The sequence below is a fragment of the Orbicella faveolata genome, unplaced genomic scaffold (assembly GCF_042242905.1).
Source record: "Orbicella faveolata isolate gen_17 unplaced genomic scaffold, um_ofav_v1 contig_47, whole genome shotgun sequence".
NCBI classification, from domain to species: domain Eukaryota; kingdom Metazoa; phylum Cnidaria; class Anthozoa; order Scleractinia; family Merulinidae; genus Orbicella; species Orbicella faveolata.
In genome coordinates this window covers 1,982,501-1,997,500 of record NW_028301577.1, presented here as the reverse complement: position 1 = coordinate 1,997,500, position 15,000 = coordinate 1,982,501, and the positions used below count along the sequence as shown (strand labels likewise).

The 15,000-nt window shown below is 41.8% G+C and overlaps 1 protein-coding gene across 1 annotated transcript in view; it reads left to right on the top strand.

Annotated features, from left to right (window-relative positions):
• Nucleotides 1–13,285, top strand: part of LOC110056781 (collagen alpha-4(VI) chain-like) — a 24,515-nt gene extending 11,230 nt beyond the window's left edge. Inside the window, exons 16-26 of the mRNA XM_089279311.1 lie at nucleotides 77–269; nucleotides 1,718–1,753; nucleotides 2,060–2,569; nucleotides 2,972–3,147; nucleotides 4,005–4,383; nucleotides 5,854–6,029; nucleotides 6,782–7,160; nucleotides 8,138–8,362; nucleotides 8,816–9,010; nucleotides 11,367–11,933; nucleotides 12,325–13,285. Coding sequence (XP_089135437.1) covers nucleotides 77–269; nucleotides 1,718–1,753; nucleotides 2,060–2,569; nucleotides 2,972–3,147; nucleotides 4,005–4,383; nucleotides 5,854–6,029; nucleotides 6,782–7,160; nucleotides 8,138–8,362; nucleotides 8,816–9,010; nucleotides 11,367–11,933; nucleotides 12,325–12,965 — 3,477 coding nt within the window. The 3' untranslated portion in view covers nucleotides 12,966–13,285. The remainder of the gene's footprint in view (nucleotides 1–76; nucleotides 270–1,717; nucleotides 1,754–2,059; nucleotides 2,570–2,971; nucleotides 3,148–4,004; nucleotides 4,384–5,853; nucleotides 6,030–6,781; nucleotides 7,161–8,137; nucleotides 8,363–8,815; nucleotides 9,011–11,366; nucleotides 11,934–12,324) is intronic.
• Nucleotides 13,286–15,000: the final 1,715 nt, after the last annotated feature.

Sequence of the window (15,000 nt, the reverse complement as noted above, 5' to 3'; positions counted from 1 at the left end):
CACATCCTTGTTGCTCGAATCAGGTTTAAAGTTCAGTTAATACGTCTGAATAACCTGATTTGTTTCTGACGAATAGGACACAATAGAAGAACCTTCAAAGAAACTCCGTGACATGGGAGTGACGATCTTCAGCTTGGGGATTGGTAAAGAATACAAGAAAGATGAGCTGGATGAAATGGCAACCGACCCAGACTCCGCACATGTCTTGACAGGAGACTTTGACGAACTTGATCAAGTACTTCCAAAAATTAAAAAGCAGAGTTGTACCGGTGAGTATGCCAGGAGAAGTCAGCTAGCTCCTGCTTTATCCGATACTTACCATACATCCCTGGGGAGTAGGCCATGTTCGATATACAGTCGAACCTCCGGTTGCGACCACCTCTCGTAAGCGACCACCTCTACTCGGCGACCAGTTTTTTAAAATACCAAAAGTTTACAGGTCAAATCACTATATTTGGAATCTCTTGTAAGCGACCACCTCTCATAAGCGACCGCGACCACTTTTAGAGCTAAAAGTTTGAAAATTTTCTTTTCTTTTGTTTTTTAACTTCCCATAAGCTGACAGATAATAGAATGGAAATTGGATAATAAGGTGTTGTAACATTATCGCATTCCTGGGTAGTACAAGAGAAGGAAATGTCTCAAAAGGAAGTACAGGATTGTTTTCTTGAAACTGACTTTTAACATGAATAAAACGTTTAATACCTGGGGTAAGTCTCTGCAGTTACCAAGCTCTCATAAGCGACCACCTAGGCTTGACATTTTGGGTGGGGTTCGACTATATCAATATTCTAACATGGTTCCGAGGCTTTCAGAACAAAATTGCAAAGTTTTAAGTTTCCTTTGTCTCTTCGATACAAAGAAAACACCTCCAAATAGAGAAGTTTGTCCTGAAAGCCTGGGAGCCAACAAGTTAGTATATTAGTATATCGAACGCGTTAAGTTATAGTTAAATTAAATTTAAATATCTTAGTTGACCAACTGGCTTTTCAAAGCCAACTGGCAGGAGACATACCAGCTGGCCACTGTATTTACAAGACTGACCTAACACGGGACAAGCGAAAACAAATCAAGCTGGTGGCAGGGTGCATGGCGTGAAACCGGGACCTCAGAATGACAAGACCAGGGGCCTGTTTCTTGAAAGCCCCGGAAACTTTTCGGGCCCGCAAAGCCATTTTTAGTTAATCTGTATCTAAAAACAGAAAGGTGTATACGCCTGAAACTTCTTGTATGAAGAGAACTTCTGGTCATATTAAGAATATGTAGATAAAACAGCTCTGTAATCATAAGGTTTGAGATTGCTACGGCTTTTAATTTCCGCGGGTGCGAAAACCTTTCGGGACCATCGTGAAATGGGCACCAGTACCTTAATCACAAGGCCACACGCCTCATACATTAACAGCACAGTGAAGTTAAAAATTGCTAATATACATGTTGGGGAGTTTTAGAATCCGTGGGACTCCAAATCCAGTAAGTGTCCTGCTGTGGTTTTTCGTCAGGAATTTTTTTAACCAAGGGTTCTTTCAACAAGTCGATGATTAGGTAATGGTTACCGTAGAATGCTGTAAGGTTATTAGCTCGTGTGTAAAGCTTTCTTACCAAACGGAGTCCAAGTTGTCTTGCGAGTCTCCACTAGGACGGAGAAAAGAGATGAGGGATCTATGTAATTCATATATCTATTATCAATCTATCTCATTCATAAACTCTTCTCCAACAGCCGCAGGAGGAACATTGTCAACAAGTCCTCCAAAAGGTAATTTTTATTTGTACGTAGATACTAAACATGGCTTGACATACATTTCAATGCAATCAATAAAACCTTAGGTAACATAATTAATTAAATAATTTAAACAGAGGAATTGCTTTGTATGTTTAGGATCTTTTATCTGTTAGTTTGAAGTTTTCTGTTTGATCTGATTGGAGATTACCTTAGTGTTGTTAAATACATGTGCATTTTAATAAACGGCATTAGTCGTCTCTAGATAGATATGTCGTCGACTAGATATGTCGTCTCTTGGTATGTTATAGCCGTGACTTCACTTTTTATTTGTTCCTACAGGTGCAGGAACAGCCGGTGGAGTAGGTGCGGGCGGCACAGGGGTATCAGGGGGAGGAGGAGGAGGGGCAAGCATTGGAGGCAGCATAGGCGTTACAGGCGGCGGTGGAGGAGCAGGAGTAGGAGTAGGAGTAGGAGGAGGAGGAGGAGGAGTAGTAGTAGGAGGAGGAGGAGGAAGTGTTGGAGGCAGTACAAGCATCACAGTTGGAGGAGGAGGAGGTTTAAGTGGAAGTAGTGGTTCCAGTTCCAGCGGCGGCGGAGGAGGAGGAGCAAGTATTGGAGGCGGTATAGGCATCTCAGGCGGTGGCGGCGGAGGAGCAAGAATAGGAGTAGGTGGAGGAGGAAGTTCAAGTGGAAGTAGTGGTTCCAGTTCCAGTGGTGGTGGAGGAGGACGAGTAGGAGTAGGAGGAGGAGGACAAGGAGGAGGCGGAGGAGGAGGAGGAGGAGGAGGAGGAGGAGGAGCAAGTATTGGAGGCAGTATAGGCATCTCAGGCGGCAGAGGAGGAGGTTCAGGTGGCAGTAGCGCTATGTTAATGTAGGCTCCCTCGATTTTGCGTCAAATGACACTTTTGCAAATTTTAGAAAAGTGCAAAACCTACGCTTTGTTATATCTTCACGGGAAAAACTGTTAACCCGCTGAACGTCCGTGCCTTTTCAAACTCATTCGAGTATTTGCATCAAGTCATGCAAACACAAGCTAGACGCACGTCGAACATGTATAGGGTATCTACCTTCTCGAATGTGAAACACCAATGACTAATCATAACGCCAAAATAACAGTCAGTTTCACAAAAATATAATACCTTACGACGTTAAGTCAATCAATATTGAAATCTGCCCCCAACACCCCTCCCCCGATAAAGCGATAAACTTCAACAGGTAATACATAATTTTGTTAATTTCCTCTGGCTGTAGAATGCAAGGCAAAGGTGGACCTTTTATTCGTCATTGATGGTTCAGGAAGCATAGAAAGCTCCGGGAAAGGAAACTTTGATAAGGTTAAGAATTTTGTCAAAGATCTTACCCAAAGTTTCGGTGTGTCCAAAGAAGGCACTCACATTGGGATCATCGTTTACAGCAATAAACCAGAGGTAGGATGCCCGTAGTGAGTTCTGGGTAATCTCAGTGATAGCTGGCTTCTCGAGACTGGCCAGGATGCATTGCGCGCTCTGGGTATTGGAAAACCGTAGAAGTAATATATCAAACACGAAACTGACCGTGTCTGACCACATTTCCAAACACCGAGAAGAGAGTTGAAAATGCGATGCGCAGCGGAGTATTTTTGACGAACTTCGAGTCTTCATTGTCTTGAGTGTTTGACATATCTTCTCAATCGAAACTAAAACTGAGGAGAAAACGGAGAAAAAAAGTCGTGAAAATCTATGCTAATTGAGATCAGATATTCAAACACCGTGACGGTCGTGATTTCCTTTGTTCAAAACTTGATGAATTATTAATTGATGACTTAATATATTCACTGATGCATACATTAACTGCTTCAGTTCTGGAGCATGAATACGTCCGATCATTTCTAATGCATCTTCAGCTTTCAGTTCATCGTTTTGTCGACAATGTGATGTATCTCTGGGGGGACTTCCATATGAAAAGGTCGGAAAATTTGAATTAAACCCCTAAAGGAGACCACTCTGGTCGTGGCTCAAACACTGTTTGATCCCTAAAAGATACCGCGTAAAACAGAACAGGCTCAGTCACCAGCCGCTGTTCAGCTATTATTATTTCTTCGAGTGCGCGCTAAAAGATACTTTAGTATATAAATAGTAGCAAATAGTAGCGTTTCGTTACGAACGCCCTAAGTGAGACCAGGACCTTTGACTTATTCCCCTAAGCGAGATCACGAGCGTCTCCGACCTCTTCATATGGGAGTTCCCCCCGGGATGTACCTAGGTATCGTTGTAGAGATTAATTGCAATAACCTTTGTTCATTTAGGTTTTGTCACGGTTTGACCAACATAACAGCCTATCAGAAATCGTTGACATCATTGATAAAATCATATATCCTGGTGGTGGAACAAATACTGGCCAAGCCCTTATAGAAGCCAAAGCTCTATTTGATAACGGCGCCCGAAAAGGTGTTTCTAACATCGCTTGTGTTATAACTGATGGCAAGTCAAAAGATGACGTTACTGTTCCATCCCAGGAGCTCAGGGACTTAGGGGTTACTGTCTTCAGTGTAGGAATAGGTAAAAACTACGATCTTAAAGAACTGCAAGAAATGGCTTCCGACCCAGATTCACAGCACACGTTTAAAGCAGACTTCGATGCGCTTAAGAACATTGTGAATACCATTGTAGATACGGCGTGCAAAGGTAGGTGAATCCTCTATTTTTTATTATGTTGCCTGGATACTCAATATTGGCAGAAGTTTCTTTTACATACATACAATTGTACGAATGTTTAGAAAGGAGCCAAGGTCATAGTCCCATAGTGTCTAAAGTAAAACACAGGACCTGGACAGTGGAAAGCTCTTGCCAGATTTTTCCCCATGGCTTCCCTTGCATGAGTGTTTTTTCAGACCCTTTTGCTGTGCGGGAATATTTTTGGAAATTGCCCAAACCCCCTCCCATCAAAAAACATTGGTCCGTCGCTTATGACAAATATCTACCAACGTAACGAAAGAACGGGAACTGGTAAGAAATACCCTCTAAACTTCTTCCACAAGTAAAAAAAAAAAAGAATTGTTTCTTAGCTGCTTTATCACAGGTGGCTCAAACTCACGTTAGGAAATGAAGTGGATGATCGCTAGAAAAAAAATACATTTTGCTGACCGGTCGGACGGAACGTCGTCACATAAACACGGCCTAGCTGCCAAGTACAATTCAAAATTGCGGCCTCCGATGTCGCTTCTTTCGAGACGAATTTCTTAAGGATAGCAGGCACTTCAGAGGCTGAAACTTCGTTGAGTGAAAAAACTGAATGTTACTTGCTATAGGCGAAGACAAAAAAGTAAGCTTTTTGGAATGACTTTGCCCTTTTTTTTATGCATGGATCTCTTATCTTTTCTTATGTTTGGTCTGAATGTAGATTACTGCAGGCAACTATTCATGCACATGCGCAGACAGCATTAGAACGTTACAAACATGACATGACTCCTTATTTGATCCTTAAGTTGCAAACACAGCCGGCGGAGTAAACGCAGGGGTATCAGGAGGAGGCCGAGCAAGCATTGATGGCAGCATAGCCATCACAGGTGGAGGAGGAAGGAAGTTGATGAAGATCGAAAGTGTTATGGGAAACAAATTAAAGAATCAAGGAGATACAGAAATTGTGACAGACGACTCAGATACAGACGGTGTTGCTTATCAGAATTTGGTTTCTGATGGGCTTCTAGGTACATACGCTACGAAAACACACATTTCAGGGGGGAAATTCAGTTAAAAAACCCCAGGACTTTAAACCTGAACAGGGGCCGTGCTGGAGTGGATACAGGATTTCAGAGAAGGAGGTTCGAGTTACAGACCACCGACGGTTTTCCCCCGGAGGGGAACGTCCGTGCCCTTTCAAACTCATTCGAGTATTTGCATATCATTCGAGTATTTGCATCAAGTGATTCAAAAACAAGCTAGACGCACGTCAAACATGTACAGGGTATCTACCTTTTTGAATGTGAAACACCAATGACTAATCATAACGCCAATTTACAATCATAGTTTCACAAAAATAATACCCTACCACGTTAGCTCAGTCAAGATTAAAATATGCACCCGACACCCCTCTCCCGATAAAGCGATAAACTTCAACAGGTAATATATAATTTTGTTATTTTTCTCTGGCCGTAGAATGCAAGGCAAAGGTGGACCTTTTATTTGTCATTGATGGTTCAGGAAGCATAGAAAGCTCCGGGAAAGGAAACTTTGATAAGGTTAAGAATTTTGTCAAAGATCTTACCCAAAGTTTCGGTGTGTCCAAAGAAGGCACTCACATTGGGATCATCGTTTACAGCAATAACGCAAAGGTAGGATGCCCGCAGTGAGTTCTGGGTAATCTCGGTGATAACTGGCTTCTAGAGTTTTGGCCAGGATGCATTGCGCACTCTGAGTATTGGAAAACCGTACGTAGCAACCTCGCTATCAAGTAAATAAAACTAATAACAGACTCGCGAAAAGCATAATGGTCAATACTGTGTCTTTAAAACTGTTAAACGTTTCAAGTATCCATTAATTACTTCTTCAGTTTGTCGCCTAATTTGTAATTCACAGATGCATACATTACTGTTTCAGTTCTGGAGCATGAATACGTCCGATCATTTCTAATGCATCTTCAACTTTCGGTTCATCGTTTTGTCATCAACGTGAAGTATCTCTGGGGGGACTTCCATATGAAAAGGTCAAAGATGTTCTTCGGAAAATTTAAATTAAAACCCTAAAAGATACCGCGTCAAACAGAATAGGCTCGATTACCAGCTGCTGTTCAGGAAAGGAGCCTGCACTGGTAAACCGCATTCGAGAGACCGTCGAAATTGAGCCTAAAAACGGAACTTTGAGCGTTTTTATTATTATCTGATTTCTTTACGTGCACGCTAAAAGATATTTTGATAGCTAAAAATAGTGGCGTTTGGTCACGAACACCCTAAGTTAGACGAGAATCCTTGATTTATTCCCCTGAGCGAGATGACGAGCGTCCCCGACCTTTCCATACGGGAGTTTCCCCCGGGATGTACCTAGGTATCGTTGTGGAGTTTAATTGCATTAACCTTTGTTCATTTAGGTTTTGTCACGGTTTGATCAACATAACAGCCTATCAGAAATCGTTGACATCATTGATAAAATCATATATCCTGGTGGTGGAACAAATACTGGCCAAGCCCTTATAGAAGCCAAAGCTCTATTTGATAACGGCGCCCGAAAAGGTGTTCCTAACATCGCTTGTGTTATAACTGATGGCAAGTCAAAAGATGACGTTACTGTTCCATCCCAGGAGCTCAGGGACTCAGGAGTTACTGTCTTCAGTGTAGGAATAGGTAAAAACTACGATCTTAAAGAACTACAAGAAATGGCCACCAACCCAGATTCACAGCACACATTTAAAGCAGAGTTTGATGCGCTCAAGTACATTGTGAATACCATTATAGATACGGCGTGTAAAGGTAGGTGAATCCTCTATTTTTTATTATGTTTCTTGGATACTCAATATTGGCATAAGTTTCTTTTACACACATGCAATTGTACGAATTTTTAGAAAGGAGCCAAGGTCATAGTCCCATACCTGGATACTTGAAAACCCTAGCACGTTTTTTTTTTCAGACGTTGTTGCTGTGCAGGAATTTTATTTTCAAATTGCCCAACCTCTCTTTCCTCAAGAAAATGATAGTCCATCCCTTATGACAAATATTTACCAACGTATACCCAACGTAACGAAAGAACGACAACTGGTAAAAGTTACTCTCTAAACTTCTTCCACAAAAAACAAACGATTTGTTAGCTGCTTTATCACAGATGACTCAAACTCACATTAGGAAATTGAGCGTTGGCGCACTGGCCTCATGGTTAGTGGGCTCGAATCCGGATCGAGCGGTCCTGGGGCCCGTTTCTCGAAGGTCCCGAAAAGTTTTCGCAACCGGAAAGCCGGCGGAGAATCTTAAACCTTATGATTACAGAGCTGTTCTTTTCACATATTCTTGATATAAACAGAGGTTCCATTCCGTACAAGAAGTTTCAGGCGTGTTCACCTCTCTGTCTTTAAATACCGATTAACTAAAAATGGCTTTCCGGGCCCGAAAACTTTCCGGGGCTTTCGAGAAACAGGTCCCTGGTTAATTGTAATCGCTCGAAAGTTTATAATCAAGTTAAGGATGATGTAAAATATGCATTGCCATATATCGTAAGGTAATCATGACAGGCGATTTCTATAAACGAGTTCTATTGTCTCTGAAAAACATGATTAACTTTGCTGTGTACGCCTAAAATCAAATACTCGAAACAATTAAATCTCTGTGTGCGTGGATCTCTTATATTTTCTTATGTTTGGTCTGAATGTAGATTACAGCAGGCAAACATTCATGCACATGCGCAGACAGCATTAGAACGTTACAAACATGACATGACTCCTTATTTGATCCTTAAGTTGCAAACACAGCCGGCGGAGTAAACGCAGGGGTATCAGGAGGAGGCCGAGCAAGCATTGATGGCAGTATAGCCATCACAGGTGGAGTAGGAGGAAGGAAGTTGATGAAGATCGGAAGTGTTATGGGAAACAAATTAAAGAATCAAGGAGATACAGAAATTGTGACAGACGACTCAGATACAGACGGTGTTGCTTATCAGAATTTGGTTTCTGATGGGCTTCTAGGTACATACGCTACGAAAACGCACATTTTAGGGGGGAAACTCAGTTAAAAAACCCCCAGGACTTCAAACCTGAACAGGGGCCGTGCTGGGGCGGATACAGGATTTCAGAGAAGGAGGTTCGAGTTACGGACCGCCGACGGTTTTCCCCTGTAGGGGGTCCGAAGTCATCCTCTCCGTGAAAATGGGATTTCCGGCATTCTGAAGCCAAGTCAGCGTGTTGTAATGTGTAATTTTTTTTTTTAATTTAGGGGGCTTGACCTAACACCCCCGAACCTCGCCAGATCCGCCCAGGCCGGGACCGTATAGTACGCTATGTCGATCATGTCTTGGATCTCGTGTCTTTTTTTGTTTTCTCGGTCTGTTTAAAGATTACTTCAGAGCTTTTACACAGACAAAAATACACACAGCGTTATTTCCTTATAATTGCTACACGATTACCTTTGTTATCATTCAGGGGTAGAAACAAGTGATGGAGCGGACACTGAACTAGTGAACGACACGGGTTTGTCCCCTGGTGAAGGGTCAATGGAAACCATCGGAAGCAATCCCACTGAGTCAAAGAAACAAGGTGTTCAGGAAAATGCCGAGGAAGACAAATGGGATACAGGGGATGTTATTAAGGAGAACCTGATATCCGGTGGAGATATTGGTAAGCTATAAACTATCGCATTTCAATGTAGTTTGGAATAATTAACTTGAATACAGTGAACCTGGGAAGGAGCTACCTAGTGTCACTACGAAATCCCAGTGACAGATCTGGAATGCATTTGTAGAGGTGGCTGTTGTTTAGAGGAAGTATAAGTAGGAATGTAATATGGCACCATGTAGATCAATTAAGCAATAAATCGTATAAGTATCACCCAATGAGTGGACTAATGCAAATCCTGCATTTCAATTGGCTACGCTATTAGTAATAGTCCTGGAGTAGCGAAATTGGCGCAATCGAGCGTGACGCTTTCTTTCGTTTTATTCCCAAATAAATATTTCTTCAACTTGCATTTGCTAACTTTATTATTGCCTTTTCTGTCCGACTAGTTGGGTGATACCAATTAGACCCTTCGCCCTCAAGGGTCATGCGATCAATAGCCCATTTGGCTTCGCCTCATGTGCTATTGACCCGTAGCCCTTGTGGGCTACGGGTCTAATTGTTAATTATTATATGACTTGTGTTTGTAGCCATTATAGCGCGTGTTCCATAATTGGCTAATCATAGAGCATTATTTTTCCGTAATGCCCTCGCGCCGATTACGGGCCTTCAAAAGCAAAACAAAAAAGCCATATAATAAACAACTTATCAACCTTAAACCTTCGTTCTTTACTGGAAAATCTCACAAGTACCTTGCCCTTGCCGTATTGACCTCACTATCGCTCAGTCAATACGGCAAGGTCTCGGTTTGAGATTTTCCCGTAAAGACCTCACTCTCGGTTAATAAGTACTTAATACTGATCAACCGTATGGGCCCAAAGGTAAAAATTAAACCTGCAATAAAGCCAATCGACTGCCCGGAGGATATCAGCTGTCCATAATGTTTGGAGGAGACCTGTTTTCACCAAAAAAGGACAACTGATAAACTGATAATTGAAGAATGCTTTCTCAAAAAAATAAAATTAGTGTTTAAAAACTGGGCTTCAACAGCTTTGTGGTCATCGTGGAGATTTGAACGTTTGGAGGTTGGGGTGTAGGGAAGTTTCAATGACACTGAGTAAATGTAGGAAGTGAATTGTGGCTGACAGAAAAACCTGCCTGTTAAAGAGAGGTGGCCATAAGTACAGGCTCAGATCAGCTTCGATAAATTCCACTGAATAAACAGGCTAAGGATAGTAGTTTGATACCGATAACAGTTGTTTGTACAATGCACGCGTGTACTTAGTAACCGGCTGTACACTTATTGCACAGGGGGCAAGAATCAGGAACAAATGTCTGGGAGACGAAAGAGAAGACTTATGGCCACCTCTCACGTGCACGTGTAGAAACAAGAGAACGATACGGAACTTTGACGACATTTGTTGGGCCTGACTAGCTGACTTTTCACGCATTCTTATCTGCATGGAATAAACCGGGCGCGTGTATATGAACCAAACACGCGCCCTTTCTTAGCATGGATCCATCAATGACATTTACCTTATACACGATTGTCCTGTTCCAATATTTGGTGATCTAAAAAACATTAGCTAGTGCCATATATTTTGAACAGCCCTATGTTAGTTTAGAACAGAGGAGTTAGAAATAGAACTCTGAGAACCTTAATTACACTAGTACAGCTCGACAAGGAAGTTTTTGTTGGAACGAAGTTTTCAAACAGCGATTTTTTTCTTTTCGGAGATATACTTACCATTCTATATACATACCCATCAGTTTTATTGTACCTTTGAACTGGGATTTGAGAAATTGCTCTCAGTATATATGTTAAATCTAGCATTTTGCAGAACATAATAAATTTTGATTTCTTTCCTGGAGCCATTGGATCTTGTGAGTCATGTTTCTTTACCCATGCAGTTGGCAGCCGTGTCAGTTAGAAAAGAGGATCGAAGCAGTGAGACGCAGACTAGCAAGAGATCTAATGTGAACAAAAACGGAATCACAATGCTAAATATAAGGTCGCACTGCCTCCTAGAGGAACAAAGCTAACATTCACATGTCATGCCAATAGGCCATTTCCGAGTTACCTTTTGCCTCTGTGTCAAAACGAGTCTTGTGCTAAACCATTCATATGAAAATGCGTTTCACCTATATACAGGTTCATTTTCATGCAAATCAAACTCATTTTCTTATCGAAGGTTTTGAACGAAGACTCGTTAGAAACCGATTCACTTGTATAGGATTTGCGTTTCTAAAGGCACCATTACATGAAAGACCTAGGTGTAACACTTCAGAATAATGGTTCTATTTTCCAATTATGCGCGTCATGGAAGTGCAAATAAGCCAGGCAAGATGGCTCTTCTCTCTGAGTCCTGGCAAGCTGTTGAGCCTGTACAGCTTTATTATGTTCCTTTCCTATTAATAGGTGCTGGTGTGTGCAGAGACAAGGTCGATTTGGCTTTTCTAGTTGATGCATCTGGTGACAAAGACAAGAGAGGACGAGAACATTTTAAAACTAGTCTGGCAATCGCCAAAGCCATCGCCAGTATGTTTGTTGTCAACCATCTGCAAACTCATATTGGTTTTGTTGTATTCTCCACCAATTCTCAAGTTGTGTTGAATTTCAAGACATACTTTGACCAAAAAAGTGTCGAAAACGCAATAGATGGAATACAGTACTTAGGGGGAAACACCAACATTGGCGACGGACTAAGGCTTGTGAAGAAAGAACTGTTTGATGCCACTTCCAGAACAAACGTACCACATATCTTGATTGTGCTGACATCAGGAAAATCAACCGAAGATGTCATAACTCCATCAAAAGCACTCAGGGATTCTGGTGTGACTGTTTTCTGTATTGGAATTGGAAAAATGTACAATGAGAAAGAACTCGATGAGATAGCGACAGACCCGGATGCTAGTCACGTGCTTACAGCGGATGTCGCTCGGCTTGGTCTTGTTATCAAGGCAGTTAAAGGCAACATCTGTAAAGGTAAAAAAGAAAACTATGCGTGGTACCAGTTACTTAAATGTTAGTTTCCCCATTTTTAGCCAGGACCTTAGGAAGATAGCAGAGAGGTCTTGACAAGGAGAGGTGTTTTACCAAGCACGTTTCAGGGTTCCAATTCCTTGCCGTAGGCAGTTTCACTTACAAATCGTGTGATGAACGAAACGTATCTTTTAAGGTGACCGCTACGCCACGGCTCATTTCCTCCCGAAACATGTCTTGTGAGTAAAAATACTTATTAACTACTTCTACGTTTGCGTTCACGGCGTTTCGAAACTTAGGAAAACGACTGAAGAACTTAACCAGGGGTTTTGTGATAATCACCAAACAAATTATGAAATGTTCTTGTGTCTAATTTCTTCATTCTTTTCACCAGCCAATATCCGGCCAGTGGCTCTGTTTCCATTGAACGCGAGATACGAAGCACGAGATGTGATTGGTGGAAATCCTCCCGGGGAAACAAGTCTGGTCATTCCAGCTGTGGGGCCTGATAACAAGGAAGGTGACTCGCTCTCATTTCTTGGCACACCAGATAGTTTCATCGAGTTTCCAAATAATGGTAAGCTGGATACTAAAGATTCTTTGACCATACTGGCGTGGGTATTCCCTGAGAAGGCCGGTCCCATCTTCAACTTTAAAAAGGATGGCTGGGGAGCGAATCTGTGGTTGGCGCAACCCAGAAAGTTATTTGCTCATTTTGTGGATCGAAATCATAAAAAAACGGTTCAGCCATTGCAAAGCACAAAGGTTGCACCAAATCGATGGAATTACATTGGCGCCACGTATGATCACACAACTGGAAAAGCTGGTCTGTGGATAAACGGCAAATTTGTAGATTCCAAGAACTTAGGCCAAATTGAGCTAGCTACTAACTATACAATAAGAATGGGGGCTAGAGTCGGAGATAAAAGAAACTACCGGGGCCGCATTGCATGTCTGCAGATTTACGATATACCTCTGTCTTCAGAACAGATTGATAATACTAAAGAAATTTGTAAGCGATACAAAAGACAATGATTGGCTCTCTTTTGCTTGTACAACCGGAAGGCTTTCTTCCAGCTATGAATTATTACAAAGATATGGCTCCACGTTTATTACATTGCACGTCATTCAAACATTGTCCTTGATGATACCAGGGCGTTTTGTTTATGCAGTCCTTCTCCTTACTTACTTTTTTTTATTTTGGGGTTGAAATTAGAATAATCGGAAAAATAGAGCCCACAATAGTAAAAAAAAAGTACTTACATTCCAAATTAAACAAATGCTATAAGTCCTTGTAAATGGTTTTGTAATAAAATCTTGATACATGAATAAAGTTGGTTTAACTATTTCACAGATTTTGTTGTTATTGTTGTTGTTGGCCGGTGAGAGGGACAATCAACCTCTGTTCTTCTACCGTGCCACAGGTGCCTGAGGCACTGATTGTTTGTAGGAACGTAGATGATTGGCCAAACGAAACAAGAGTGACCAAACTCGAGCCCAGGGCCCGTTTCCTCGGCTCTGCGGTCAGCGGTTGCGTCGCCGGAGAGACCTTGGGGTGACCCTTGCAGTAAGGAACAACTGAGTGCTTGGGAGTTAGAGGTTGGACAAACAACGAAAATGTTGAATTTTGCCTATTTCAAAACTTGCTCAAGATGTGTGTTATTTTTTTTTAACAAGAATATTTAATCAGAGCCAATATCTTGTCGCTGAAATTTTGAGATAGAGATTTTTAGATACTGGGCAATATATAGCAGTTTTCATGACCTGTCTTTGCCCTCGGTGTTCCGATCTTGGCTATTTATAATTATTTACGTTCGTATTTTTCAACTCCCGAATATGAATAAAGATCTTGGGACATTTTAGAAGAGGAGTAAAAACTGAGCTCTGTTACTGGCTAAAAGGGATTTTTGAAAAAAAAAAACAAGCCGGATTTTTTAATGTGACCGGCGTGACTGCTCGATCTGTGTAAAATTGCTCGCATGGCTTTATGTTATTTAGAGCCTTGAAAGTCCGCCAGGCTATCTGATTACAACAATCTTTTCTTTTGGACGTGAACCCGGGGACGCGAGCCCATAGACGTCATAGACACCATCCGGCATGATGGAGAGCGAGAATCGTTCTACAAACTCTAAAGAGAACAGGAAGACAGACTATCAATGCCCATCATGACTGGAGGTTTTGGTCGTTGCCAGATGGTTTTTTACGCTTTTATATGCTTGGTTTCCATTCCTACAGGCTTTCAGCTCTCTCTTCCAGTTTTCTACGGCGTATCTCCTCCATTTACCTGCGCGGTGTCAAAGGTTGCTAATGACACTTGCTCTGTGGGAAAATGCTCAGGCTGCGGGAAATACGAATATAAAGGAACATTTACTAATGCAGTGTCTGAGGTAAGTCGCGCCTACAGCTACTAAGCCGAGTATGCTATTGCGAGCATTGAGCTGTTTACAGGGCAGGCAGTAACGCTCTTACACTCTTTTTGTGGTAGCGTGATGTTAAACAGTAAGTCCCCTTTTTCACGTGATGCTTGTTTTGATATTTTAGATTTCTAACTTTGGTCTTGGACTTAGGGCCAGAAATAAAGCGGAGACTTAGAGCACTAAAAATGATATTCGGAACTGCTATTGTATCTTCTTGAAATTTAATACATGTAGCGTTACGAAATTTGCCATGCAGTCTTATATACCATAATTATCACTTTCCCTACTAAAGAAACTGACCAAACGTTTTCACAATCATTTAATTTGAGTTATTTGAACTAACCGTTAAATTTTTAGTGCAACACTCGCAGTGACGTTAATACGTTGTCCTACAGATGTCAAACGACATATGTGCCCGCAAAACAGCGGAATTGCGAAAAAAGGCGTCCGTGTTGACTGCCGCTCATAGAAAATAAGAGCGCACTGATCCCCTTCACTGTAAGGTGCTATGATCACGGTTCTATCAGCGAGTAGACAATGTATAAGAGCTGATTTCCACTAGAGAACTCTCAGTGCCTAGCCCGGGATGTGGGGTGGGGATTCTTCATTTAACTGTTAGTTCAAATAACTCAATACGGGAAGGCTTCACCGCA